Source organism: Sander vitreus, chromosome 1, assembly GCF_031162955.1.
Source record: "Sander vitreus isolate 19-12246 chromosome 1, sanVit1, whole genome shotgun sequence".
Taxonomy (NCBI): Eukaryota; Metazoa; Chordata; class Actinopteri; order Perciformes; family Percidae; genus Sander; species Sander vitreus.
In genome coordinates this window covers 24,175,904-24,189,337 of record NC_135855.1, presented here as the reverse complement: position 1 = coordinate 24,189,337, position 13,434 = coordinate 24,175,904, and the positions used below count along the sequence as shown (strand labels likewise).

Sequence of the window (13,434 nt, the reverse complement as noted above, 5' to 3'; positions counted from 1 at the left end):
GACATGTTTGTACTTGTTTTTGGCTAAGCCTGGATAATTGTGGGCTTAAACTAAGAGCATTCAAGAAAGGGAATTGTACATTAAAAATACTCCTAAAGCCAGTGGATTACACTTCACTTTGGAAAACCAGCCCTGAATATCTGTGACATCCTGTAATATATCATAGTATCAAAGTGTTTAATTTGCTGTAGCTCACATAATGGAAGGAAATATGTCTTGCATACAGTTGTGCACACATCAGCTGATAGATAATCTATTGGTTTTAGTTAGATTCGGTCTCTATTCTGTATAACGGAGCCCTAAAGCTCCTTCATATCATATTTACAGTACAAGAGGAACTATTTATAAGTAGGATGGGAAAGAACTTTACTCAGTCTTCGATTTCTTTACCTAAGACGGAAATTTGCCCATTAAATGAAAATGGAAATTGAGGAGAAACCATCAACAGGTTCAACATTTAAACTAAACACAGAGCTGAAACACAGGGTAACTCTTTAAACTGAACAAAATGGAAATAAATGTCTTGAATGGTATAGAAATGTAGAAAGTATCCCTAACTTGAAGATGGCAAAACATTATGGGCATTACTTATCTTATCCCAGCCTCGACATGTCCTCAAATAATGACAAACAATAATATTTTTCCTCTAGGATTGTATTTGAATTTCTGCCTTTCCAAATACCAGACTAAATTCTGCTTTGTTACAAGCTGCTTTTGATTTTACAAGTCTAAACCTTACAATTTCACCAAAATCTCCTTAGATACTGTTAAACATTTAAACAATTTTAAATTCACACACCCTAGCACAAGCTGTACGTTTAGGAAGAATATTTCGCAATAGACAAAAAAGAGAGTTTAGGGATGGTAATAACAAATTAAGTCCTTTATATTTGCAGACTCAATTCTATTAGCATGACAAAGCTGGAGTGAAATGGACACGGTTGGACTGGGGGTGGGGGTGGGCGATGGAGCAGGGGGCACAGGGGAGTTTATAACTGCTGTGGCTCAACTCCACGGGCCGCCCTTTGTAGAGCTTTTGTTGTCCGCCCTTTTAAATTGGCCGTGCTTATTGGCCCCATGCCGCCTGCGGGAGCGTGACTGATGATGAGGCGGAGCTTTCATTTATTCCAGTAAAATGAGCCATGTTTCACTTTGAATGCAGCGTTAGTAGCCAGTCAGCGAGAAGAATAGAAAGTCATATATATTGTCGGGTCAGACGTCACGTCACAGTTATAAACAGCTTGCTTCTGAGAAGCAGAGAAATATTTAGATATATTTCAGTATAGAAAAGCATAAATAGTCATTCCTCCATTTTTACACAGTCAATCCCTCCTCCACACTTCAATGAAACATCCATCCTGATACTCCAAGTTGATTGAAAAACTAAAGCCCAGAGATCAAGATTGAACAAGAAGATTATTAATAATGAGTGCATTCTATCATCCCTGCAGAAGTCAACGGTTTCCTGCAAGCTCAATTTGGTCTTAACTTGGAGGAGAAATCTCTGTGGATCTTCTGTTTTTTCCCTCTACTAATTAGACAGGATCCAGCCGTAATACCTTGAGTTCACTGAGACATGTTCCATTATGGCACAATATCCTCTTATTACAGGAGGAACAGAAAATCAGGGATGTGTTTGTGCTTTAATCCAGCATTTGTTTAAACAGATGAAATCCCTGTGGTAGTTTGAAGACATAATCTCCTCGTTCCCTTGTGATTGACATGTCATCCTAAAACTCATTGACCTTGGTGTAACCTAGCAGAGGATGCATTGACACAATAAAGTTACTGTGAATTGTCTGTTAGTAACTCAAAATTAACTTGTGCCAAAAAACCAAGGCATTTGCCCCAGTTGTCCTCTTCATAGAGTTTAGAAACGTGCAAAAATAAACATTTTTCAAACAGCATTTGAATCATACTAGATGTTGATATATGGTCCACAATACAATATCTGGTGCAGGCTGAAATGCAGCCCTTTTGAGATTTACTGTTGTTGGCTTAACAGGGTTTCCAGGTTGGGCGGCACTTTTTGAAACCACAGAGGAATAATAACCAGAGTGACTTTCTACACAAGTGAAAAACAAACCTTTTCGGTGTAAATCTGCAAGTTTTATAACTATTAGAATATGAGTTGTCTTTTTTTCTTCCAAAACAGAAAACTCTCTTTTTACTCTTTTATTTGGAGCCAGTTCAACACCAACCTCTTAACAGTGTGACCTGTTACATTTTCTTATTTGCATGTTTATTTAATCATTGTCCATTTTATATAAAATTCTCTTTTTCATGTCTTGATAAGGGAGATTAAACAAAGCCAACCACATATTTTTATTTGCCAAGTAAAGTGTCAGTGTAGCATTAATGTGTGTTACATGTACATACTATTGTTTAAACCTTTTTCAATAAATTGACACTAATGTTTACTTGAATAACTGTTGTATATAAGATAATAAAACTTTTTTTAATCCAGCAACATTAATTAAAAGAATGAAAGGTGCTATCAAGATATACAGTATTCACTCTTGGTGGTGATCAGCACTGACCACAAAGTGGATACAAAAGCAAGACACAGGTGAAAGGCATGAAAGTCACTAGAGTTTATAGTTCATTTTGTTAAGGCCTTTCTCTGAGCACTGTTAACGATTCATGTGTATGCACTTAGCATTTTTATGACATCCCTGGCAGTAAAATCTCCATAATTAATGATACATTTTTGGCTGGAAGATGGTAACAGCTGTGAAAGACATAAAGAACAGTGACAAGCGATATATATATATATATATATAATATTGTCTGTGTTCCTGATGGTGCATTAATGAGGAATTTTAATTTTCTCTCCTTCTCTCTGCTCCCTCAGATTTACTCACCTGACCACACTAGCAGTAGTTTTCCATCCAACCCGTCGACACCTGTGGGTTCTCCTTCACCTCTGACAGCCACAGCAGGTGCTGCCTCAGCAGGTACCGCGGTGACTGCTGCCGGCACCCCGTCTGGAAGGCAAGGTAGAGCACCAATGTTGGATTTTAATCTTGTACACACCTCCCATGCACCTACACCAGATATTAACAGTAGAATAGAATACGTACTTCTCGAAAACTACTTTATAAGTTACATTAGATTGTGTTAGAAGTAGGGCTCGACCTGGAATAGCTAAACTAATTTAGAGGCTTTTGTGAATATGACTTTCTAATAATTGAATTACTTTTACTATTTATATATAATAAAAGCCTAAGAAGAGTGAAGTGTGAAATTTCCCTAAAACTTAAAATGTAATACCCCTTTTAAGTTGTGAAGGAGCTCTAATCATTCTCCATGCTTTATCTATGCTAGGGCAGTTAATGCCATTTTTTAACAGGAATCTATTGTAAAAGAAAGCTTAGTTTAGTCTGGCAAGTATTTTTAAAAGGTACAAAAACGATTTTTAGTATTTAAAAAATGTATTTTTCTGGGACCATGTAATACAAACATTCATCTCAAGCAAAGAGAAGAGATGCTTTGTACCAGATTTATACTAGCTGCTTTCTATCTGCAGTCGCTGAGTTAACAAAGTGATGTGGTTTGTACTAAAAGTATGAAATCAGTGTTGCAAGTTACAGCTGCACTTGCTGGTCCAGTGTCCATGACGTGGGCTATATTTTCATGGCCGAGAGAGCTGCTCCACATATATTCCCGGTGACATCACAGACCAGTTTTGGCTCTCAGCTTTTTAGGAGGGTCTTTGTTCATGTTCATAAATTTAGCTGACAAGTGTTATGAAATACAAACAGGACTTTGTTTTTAAGTTAAGGAAATTAAGTTTTATTGACAAGCCCTGGAATGACAGTGTGGATGAAAATCTTGTAATGAAAATGTTTGAAGTGGGTCTCAAATTCTTAGGAGTAGATTTATTGTTACATAATCCAGTTTTTCCACACAAGTGCTTGGCTGTTTGTGTTTTTATGTCAGCTTGATTTTTGATTAAGGACAGACAAGCCTCCCCCTGAATTATATTCCATATTGTATATTATATTATGGAACATACAGGGGAAAACCCAGAGTTGAGATAACACCAAAAAGACGGTTCCTGTTTTTGATATACTGGGTTTTTTACGTAAAAAGAGACGCGTATAAGAAGAATATGTCAGACGTGTTGACAGAGGTGAGAGAGTAATGGAAAGTGAATCAGGGGAGGCAGTAGGGGAAAGCCCAGTGTGTTGTTTTAGCAGGCAGTTGTGTCATGTGCAGTAATGGAGTGACGACAGCTGTCTCTACGTATGCCCCCCTCATCCTCAGCTGTTGCCCTGCCCCATGGACAGCTGTTCCCCCCAACACACATACACCCAGACCAGGCTGCAAAAGGCCTCGTTTATCTGCCAGTGGGTGAAGGAGGGTGGCTGTGACTCAGCTGATGATCAGGGCTATGACGGCCTCACACAGGGAGATCCTCCCTTTTGACCTATTTACAGTAGAGCATCCCACACATGGCAGCATAACAATAGAATTTACGGTCTAGTTTATCATGTAAGTGTATGTTCATAAATTGAACAGATGCTATTATATTATAACAGTATGTGATGTTACTAGATATTTTTTTATGATAGGAAAAAATGAATATAAGTATACAGGTTTTTATATTAATGGGATTCATATATATGTAAGAAATAAAATACATGCTGCAAGATGAATACATCTGGTATTGTGGGAAATTGATATGGTTTCGCTAATTATTCACCCTTATTACGCTTCTGGGGTTAGAAAAAGAGCGATACTTTGAAATTGGCCCAAAATTTGGCTCGCTGTTGAAAATCCATTCATCATTAGGATTACACCAATATACAGCACATTACTCAAGACTGGTTTGTTCAATTAGCCCTCTCTGGTGCACGTGGGAACCAAAGCCCGGGCTAATTTTTCAGCCAGCAGAGGCTCATGTGGAGTGTCTGTCTCACTCACCTGGGAGAAAGCTGAGGCAGAACAGAGGATTTTTCATTTCCTCTTCCAAAGTCACTTTTAATAGTCTTTTAATTAAAGTCTGATTTAGCCAAGGCTGCGAGAGTAAAGAAACATGAAAACTCATGTGGAGAAGTTTAGTGAGACATTTCATTGGAAGGATTTAATGGAAAAACACATTTTTAACTTTTTCCCTGAGCTTGAGGGAGGTGTGTTTTTTCTTGTGTTTGTCAAAAATATACATTAGGTGTGTACTCTCTGTCTCTGTGTAATTGTCCCGCTTTTAAAAGCCATAGTGTTAAGTTCAGTGGTTTATTACTATGTTTAGTCTGACCACACAGGCCTGGATTTGTAAAAAGAAACAGTGAACAATTAGGAGTACAAATATTGCATCAGTCTACTCACACGTGGAACTCAGAATGCCATTCAAACCATTGTAGCGTTTTAATTAGGGCTGTCAAAATAACGCGTTAATTTTGATTAATTAATCTGAGAAAAAATAACGCGTTAAAAAAAATTAACGCAGATTAATGCATTCCATATTGACGTTTGCATACAGACGAAAATCTGGTGCCACTGATATGTCTGCGCTTCTCTCTGCTGCTCTGAAACAGACGTTACAGGAAACACAAACACCGCTGCATGTGACGCTAGTTAACACAATACTCAACAGCAGCTAACGTTAGCCTACCGCTAGCTAGTAGCTGGATTAAACACGGTTAAAATGCTGACAGCTAACGCTAAACGGTGTAAAGTTTGACTGTGTTTTACTGTAGAGGATTCAACACCGGGATGTAACAATCTGCAGCTGCCGTCGGAAAAACAACACAGACGGTGCGTTCAATGAAACTGGTAAACTACAGCTTCGTGGTGCATTTGACGTTATTGTAAATGTCCTTTTCCCATCTGGTTGTTGTTTTTGTCATTCAACAGCAATTTACTAGTGAAATAAGTTATTGTTATACATTATTATTAAATCATTTAATTTTGACCATATGGCCTTAGCAATAAACAAGCCGTTCTTTAATGTCACCAACTGTTGTTTAGTACCCTTTTCTTTTCTTTTTTTACTTTCTTAAAAAGTATCGGTTCAGGCACCGTTAATTATGTATGCGATTAATTTTGATTAATTAATCACAGAGTATGTAATTAATTAGATTACATTTTTTAATCGATTGACAGCCCTAGTTTTAATTACTATTTAAATTAAGAAAAGATAACGTTTGATCACAGTCAGCATTCCCCAGGCCCCCTCTGCTATACTGTAAATGCTTCCACTCATCCTGGTCTGCATGTTTTATTGCCTTGCTATTATAAAAAGAAGGAGTTTTTAGATTCACCCTAAAGGATAGATAACCAAAACAAAGTCGCCATCTGAAGAGTGTGTCACACTGGACTCCATTCACCAGGATGTAGGCTGGGTTTGGCATCCCTAAACCATAACAGACACCAGAGAAGCACTAAGCTGGAATGGTCCAGAGACTATCCTGTGAATAACCTGGGAAGGTTCATTATTCTCAAAGTCCCTTTAGGTTATTTGATTGTATAACGCAATGCGTCCTGTTGCACATGGCAGGCGGGTTCCTTGGATGATTGTGCTTTAGAAAGAGAGAAAGAAAGAAACGTAGAACTGGAAATGTGATGAGCAGATGTGGATTCCTTTTCCTTTAGCACTAATTTACACCGGATCAAATCAGCTTGATTTGCTTTCCTGTACTGGCCCGTAGATTTTATTTTTTGGCTCAAATACATGTACAAAATCCACGGTGAGCTTCTTCCAGCCAAAGGTAAATTGTAATCTCTAGTGCAGAGTATCTTAAGTTTCTCTATATGTAGATTACATGATTAAAATTCATGATTTTTATTTGGAATGAAAAGAAGAAAAGTGCAGCAGTAGATTTGGCTTCATGGGTCGTATTAGTATGAATGATACTCAGATGTTTCCAGATGTGTATGCTGGAAAATACATGGACACAAACTGACTGTACTACCACTACATCACCAGTCAAATAGATGTTTGACTGACAGAAAACTAAAGAGAAAGATAACTCAGCAACACTGTAGTGGAAGATTATGAACTTGAATCCAGATGCTTGGCATATTCATCAAGAACACTGATCAAAGCCATGAGCCAAAACACTATTCAAGTGAAAAAAATGTAATGTCCGCAACACTGCTTTAAACTCCCATATTTAATACAAAGGCAACGTTTCGACCCTGCTGGGTCTTCTTCAGGCAAATGGTGGACACATTTGATGAAGGGATAAATGTAGGCCTTACAATCAGCATCACCATGTGAATTCAATTAGTTTGATTAGGTCTAAAAGGCCTAATAGCCCCACTCATGACTCAAGAGAACATGTCTCAAAAGAGAGCTTTTAAAATTCAATATCCCCAAAAGAGTACATAACATTGCTATCCACAGAAAAAAAAAGAAAGAAAAAGGAAAACAATCAGTGGAAGAAACAGTTCCATATATACAAGCCTACCCCAAACATTTAAAGAACATTACCCCACACAATAATAAAACCTGCTGCAATATAGTAAATACAGAAACAGACAATTTCTTGCAATTCTTTTTTAAATTTTTTTTTATAAGAATGGTTTTATATCAAATTCTTCATTAAGACCATGGGGAGACATTGTATTTAAATAATGAATAAAAAAGTTCCCTATTGGAGAAGCCTTTTATCATGATCTCCCCCTCTAGGTGATTTGACCCGCTCCACGCCGATATATCTGAGGACGCTGACATTATGCCCGGCTAGTTTAAAATGAGCGGCGACAGGACTGCGTTTATCCCCTGTTCTAATGGTACTTCTGTGTTCACTGATTCTGGTCCGTAGCGCTCTCATTGTTTTGCCCACATATGCTAAGCCACGTGGGCAGCGAATTAGATAAATAACATATGTGGTGAAACACTATTCAACCACACTGCATTTTTGATCCCTCTGATGTGTTTCGTGACTTAAACGTTTCTGGGAAAGAGGAAGCGTAAAGGAAAACTGTCTGAAATCAGATCTCTTATATTGTTCTCCAGCCTCTCAATTGCTTTTGTTATTGATGTGCAGATGCAGCATACATTTCAGGGTGGAAATGAGTATTAGACGAAGTCTCCACTGGCTCATGTGTCAGGATGCAGTCCAGCCATCAGGAAATGATGCAATTGAGCCCTAAAAGATAAAAATATCCCACATAGAACAACAAGAAACCAGAAAATCAGGATGTCAGTGTGTTATGACTGCCTGTTATTGTTTGTGTCAGTTAGCTTTTGTATTGGTGTACCCAGTGGAGCAGGATACAGCTATCAGCCATATTGATAGGAAACTGAATCAAAGGATTGCTAATGCTGACCTCCGCTACATCTCTTCCTCTCTTTATCAGGTACCAACCAGTGGCCCCGCGCTGGTGGACAGAGCCCCTCCTCTCCAAATTATGAGAACTCCCTTCACTCACTGGTAAGCTTCCTGTCTGTCTCCGTCTTACATAATGGTTGCTCACTTTGGATAAGTTACCCGTGAAGGACTGATTTAGCATTACAGGGAGATTCCTGTCCGACAAATGTTTTGCTGAGGAAGGTGGGGGTAGAGGAATAACCAAACTGAACAATACCTGTCTCTTGGGGCTTGCCATCTGTCCTCTACTCCGTGGGCCAGGACGGGGATGACAGTTGGGGGTTGGGTTTAGTTTAGGGGGCTTGTGTGGGGGTGGCAGCTGTTTGCTGATCAACTTCTCCAGGATTCCTTCGCTGCCATGAGACCAGAGCTACAGATCACCTTTCATCCAGCCTTCTACCTGATGCAAAATGTCATGAATTTCCATTTTCTGTTTGGAGGTTTATTATAAAGGAAAGTGTTGAATTATAATAGATTATTATAACAGAAGTACAAACAGCATTTCATGATAAATAGAAATGTAGCAATAAAGACAAATAATACAAAAAAACAACAAAACATACAGACCATGGTCTACGTCAAAGCAACACAATTTACAATCATTTAAAATACGTTTTAAAGATTTGATGCTGCATAATCCACATTTTAAACACATTTTATTGTTTAAAATAGCTCAAAATACAGAACACGACTTTTAAAGGTGAAAATCATTCCAGTTTCAATCTTATCACATAGTCCCATTCAAACAGCCACAATGTAGATGTTTCCTCCCACTTTGCCTCCAACATTGTTTTGTCTCTTCATGGCCACCAAAGATAAGTGAGAAGACACAGGTGACGCTAACAATGCAAGTGAATGAAATCAGATAACCTGAAAATTAGCTGCTGCTGATAAAAGTGATGTGGCAACAAAATTCAATTCATGTCCTGTTTGATATGATGTGTAACATAAACACAGCACTGCAGTAGGTGGTGCTTATAGTTTTATATATTTAATATGATATCTTATAGGTTTCTTTGACTTATAGAACTGCAGTAGTAAGAGGTAGTTTTTTGTTAGTGGCAAATAACATTAATAGTCTGAGACTTTTCATTATAAATCTAGTATAATCTTTCTGGCAAGCTTGCCAGTGATGGAAACGCTGGTAGAAAAACAACTTTTGGATGTGTGGGGCCATAACATCTGTCTGAAAGTCACTTATCACTTTATATTTTTCAAGTCTAAGCTGTAAAAATGTAAAACTTGAGTTTAAAAAAATGAGTCTGAAGAATGCTTAACCTTTATGCCCAATGATTCTGTTACAGTTTTTAATGGATGAATTATTCCACTGGCAGCAGCTCAAATGAGTGTGTTTCCAGTATTTATAGATGTTGATCTTTTTCATAATCCTGTCTTATTCTTATTTGACTTTGCCAGAAAAACAGAGTTCATCAGCAGTTACATGAGCATCTCCAGGATGCCATGTCTTTCTTAAAGGATGTCTGCGAGGTACTCGTCAGATAGTCTTTACTCATTACTTGTTCCATATGTCATTTTTTTTTTCATTGTTTTTTTATTGCCTTTGTTGCCATATTGTCGTGTTATGTTTTAGCCGCTCCAGCTTGCAGTAATCAGCTTAAGTTGTGCTTAAATGTTATATTCTAAATTGTAATTGTTGAAGCACTCCTGATGTGCATCTGTCCTTTATTCAGTTGATCTGAAATAAAAGCATTTGTTGACTTTTACAACTCAAGCTTAAACGGCTCAGTTGATCTTGCATTTGAATTGCCTTCTTTATCTTGTGTTTCAGACGTTTTCTTTTTCTTTTTAAGTCCACACCATACAATCAGTGTTTTCAATTGTTGTCCTAATGTGCTTATACTAAGCTGCTCTGTCCTTTTCCCCTCTTCTCCCTCTCCCTAACCCTTCACTCTTCAACCTCTCTGGTCCTCCCAGTCTCGAATGGAGGATCGTCTGGACAGACTGGATGATGCAATCCTTGTTCTGAGGAACCATGCAGTGGGCTCCACCGCCAGTCTGCCCAGCGACATACACAGTCTGCTGGGACAGGCACAAAATGGGCCAATAGCAGCCCTTGGAGCAAACTTCCCTGCCTCTGCATTGGTTCCAAGTCGGACAGCAGCGATGGTATGAGAACTTCATATAAATGTTTAGATCTTTAATTTTATATGCATTTAGGATATTTCATGAAGTAAGGGAGAAAATGTTGGTGTAGTCCTACATGTTATTTGTTAAACACAAACCACCTGTTCAAAACAGGTCTGCTGCCATGTGTAAAAACTAGCCATTTTCCACACATGGACAGTTTAATTTATACTGACATATTTTCCATAAGTGTCATGGCTGGCCTAAGGCTCACCTTGCTCTTGAGAGCGGTTGTATACACACGGGTAAAAGAGAAATGAGAAAAACAGGCGTAATGGAGTGAATTTGCGTTTTGGTGTAGGACGTGTTTGTGTGTTGCACTAAACCTCTTGAGAAACAGGAGAATGCAGGTCTGAGTATAAATCATGATGTGTTCACCCATCCTTCATCCGAGGTATTTCATTCTTAAGAGCCAAGAGATTTGGCACATCTGCAGTGGAAATTAAAATGCGGCGGCTCATCCAACTGTAATCCAGAGGTGATTGGAAATCATTTTCACACACATTAAACTGAACCATCAGTTCTAAAAAGTTACATATTTGGCATTTTTGCTTGAAAAGTGACTTTAACGATAATTATCTAAATAGCTGCTGATTATAAATTCTTCGATGGACTAATCAATTAATCAACCATTTTTTCAGCTATAGTACTGTTATATTGTCCCTGATAACCCAGCCCCAGGAATCTAGCTGACACGAAACGCATATTCAATAGAAATATCTTCTTCTGATGCCCATTTCAAATTGAGTGCAACAAAAAGGAGAATAATTCACATTTTCATTTAGACATTTTAATGTTTATTTTTCACCAAAAAGATTTCACTTGTTTTGTTGGCATGATCATCAAAGCTGCACTGTATTTTGGTCCAACTTTTAATCAAGATTTTGTTTATGCCCCTCTCTGGTCTGTGGTCTCAAATTTTCTTTGTCAACATTAATATATTTTGAATAGTCTCTGTTTGTTGTGGTTGTCAGAAGAGCTCAGTTTGACGTATTTGTTACAGAGAGCTGGGTTGTGGCATTGATGTTGACCGACTGTGACTGTGAGATAGAACATACTGTGTCTGCACTAACACAGCACTTCCTGTGTGGGAAGAGGTCCCCTCAGACGGAGCTCAACAGCCTCGGCACGGCACAGCCACAGGCTTTTTACTCTGGCTGACACCCCACCCTATACCCCTTCCACCCCTTTTCATCACTTCTTTTTAACAACCCAGGAAATCTGAATCGTTGGAAACGTGTGTCTGAACCCGCGGCCTCCACCCAAATAGAGCTCCTCAGCTGTATGGTAATCAGGCCTAGCCATGAAAATGGCAGCGTTCTTTTCTTGCCAGAGCCCCGGCTTCCCTCCTCCTCCTCCAGACAAAGAGTTGTTTGGACACCTGTTGAGAGCACAGCAAAGATTAGCGTAGTGCTGAGGAAGGGGAGGGTCTCGGGGTGGCGGGGTTAACAGAGGCCAACAGTGACTGGGGATCACATTCCTTTAAGAAAAGGAGGGGACACCCTCCACCCTCAGCGATGATTTCCCCGCCTTTCCCTGGTTCTCAGAGGGGAAATTAAATAGCTCCAGAACATGTGGTGAACCTCAGGAAGGAGGGACTTTGTGGTACGACACGGTGGGAGTTGACCATTTTTATGCTATGAATGTGGACAAAATATGAAGGAAATGTTCAGACTGTTGAGTGGGTTCAGCTTGACATCTTTTGAAACAGAACACAGAAGCATTTGTCTCATTTTAGACATGAGAAACAGACGTGGTCGTAGTTGTGGTTACAGAGAGCTAGGCCTGAGCATGTGGCAGCAAAGAGGTTTTCATAGTGTATTGTGCATCCATGTATTGTTCAAAGGTGGCTTTTATTTTGTGTTTTTTTTTTACCCTTGGTTATGTATTCTACATCAAACTACTGTAAAGGAAGTCACCCAAGCCCCCCCCCCCCCCAGTGTTGGGAATGAATACATACATGCTGTCAAATAGCATCCAATCTTAATTCAAAGAAACATGTGAAAACACCTTTCTTATATTCATTGACCTGTGTGAATCTAGCATAATACAGAATCTGACTGACTGACTACCTGCAATGGCACCTGAAGTTTATTCCTCTAATTTAGGCTCTTATTAATCACTCTCCTCTTGCTGAAAAGTATAGTTTTATGCATCATCTCCAGAGAATGTCTTCTTCCTTCCTTGACAATGATTCCTGTCTGTGTTGCAACAGGGTGGTACCCACGCTGACGATGCTGCCAGCCTGAACAACAGCCAGGGAGGCCTGCCCAGCGTCAGCTCCACATCCAGCACAGAACTCCACCACCAATTGGAAACCTTCAGAGGTCTGATGCACCCCCCTGTTCTTACCAACTCATTATATGGCTGACCAAATATGGGCATGGCTCAGTTTGTGTATAAGGTCTTACCTTTACGTTTACATTGTCTACTACAGGTCTTGCTTCAGCCCTGGCTGGACAGTTGCCTGCCACCTTGGAGCTGAAGGTGGAGAAACAGGACAAGGATGAAATGAACGATAACCTTTCCACCGATGGCAAGTCTGATGATGAGAGCGACAGAAGAGAAATGCGAACACCCAGAGCAGGCACACGCACGAGGTAAGAACATGGTGATACACAAACCAACAACATATTTTCCAAAAGTGAGATCATTTTGGGTATAACTGATGTTTGGTTAGGTGTGAGGAAAAAAAAAATGATTTGAACTTAAATTTGTTTAAACCAACCCAAATCTTGAGGATTGATCCTGTGATTCCTGTGAAGGCCTGACATTGTCTCCAAACAATAACATTAATCTGTGCATTACATCATTTCGAAGACAATATCACTACACACACCAAAGTTTTTGTCCAGTATGATGGATTTCAGTCAGTGACAGATTTTGACATTAGTGCAGAATCTCAACAAAAATGTTTTGGATTGAAATGCTGAATTCCCGATCAGTGCCACAATATATTAACGCAAAC

The 13,434-nt window shown here is 39.1% G+C and overlaps 1 protein-coding gene across 4 annotated transcripts in view; it reads left to right on the top strand.

The window, feature by feature from the left end:
- tcf12 (transcription factor 12) overlaps positions 1-13,434 on the top strand; it is a 77,522-nt gene that overhangs the window by 59,173 nt on the left and 4,915 nt on the right. For 3 of the 4 annotated variants that reach the window (XM_078249199.1, XM_078249189.1, XM_078249209.1), the window contains 5 exons: positions 2,855-2,999; positions 8,311-8,384; positions 10,257-10,448; positions 12,682-12,793; positions 12,904-13,066. In XM_078249199.1, the coding sequence (XP_078105325.1) occupies positions 2,855-2,999; positions 8,311-8,384; positions 10,257-10,448; positions 12,682-12,793; positions 12,904-13,066 (686 nt within the window). Of the gene's footprint in view, positions 1-2,854; positions 3,000-8,310; positions 8,385-9,737; positions 9,810-10,256; positions 10,449-12,681; positions 12,794-12,903; positions 13,067-13,434 lie in introns of all 4 variants that reach the window. The other variant, XM_078249218.1, reaches the window with a different exon arrangement.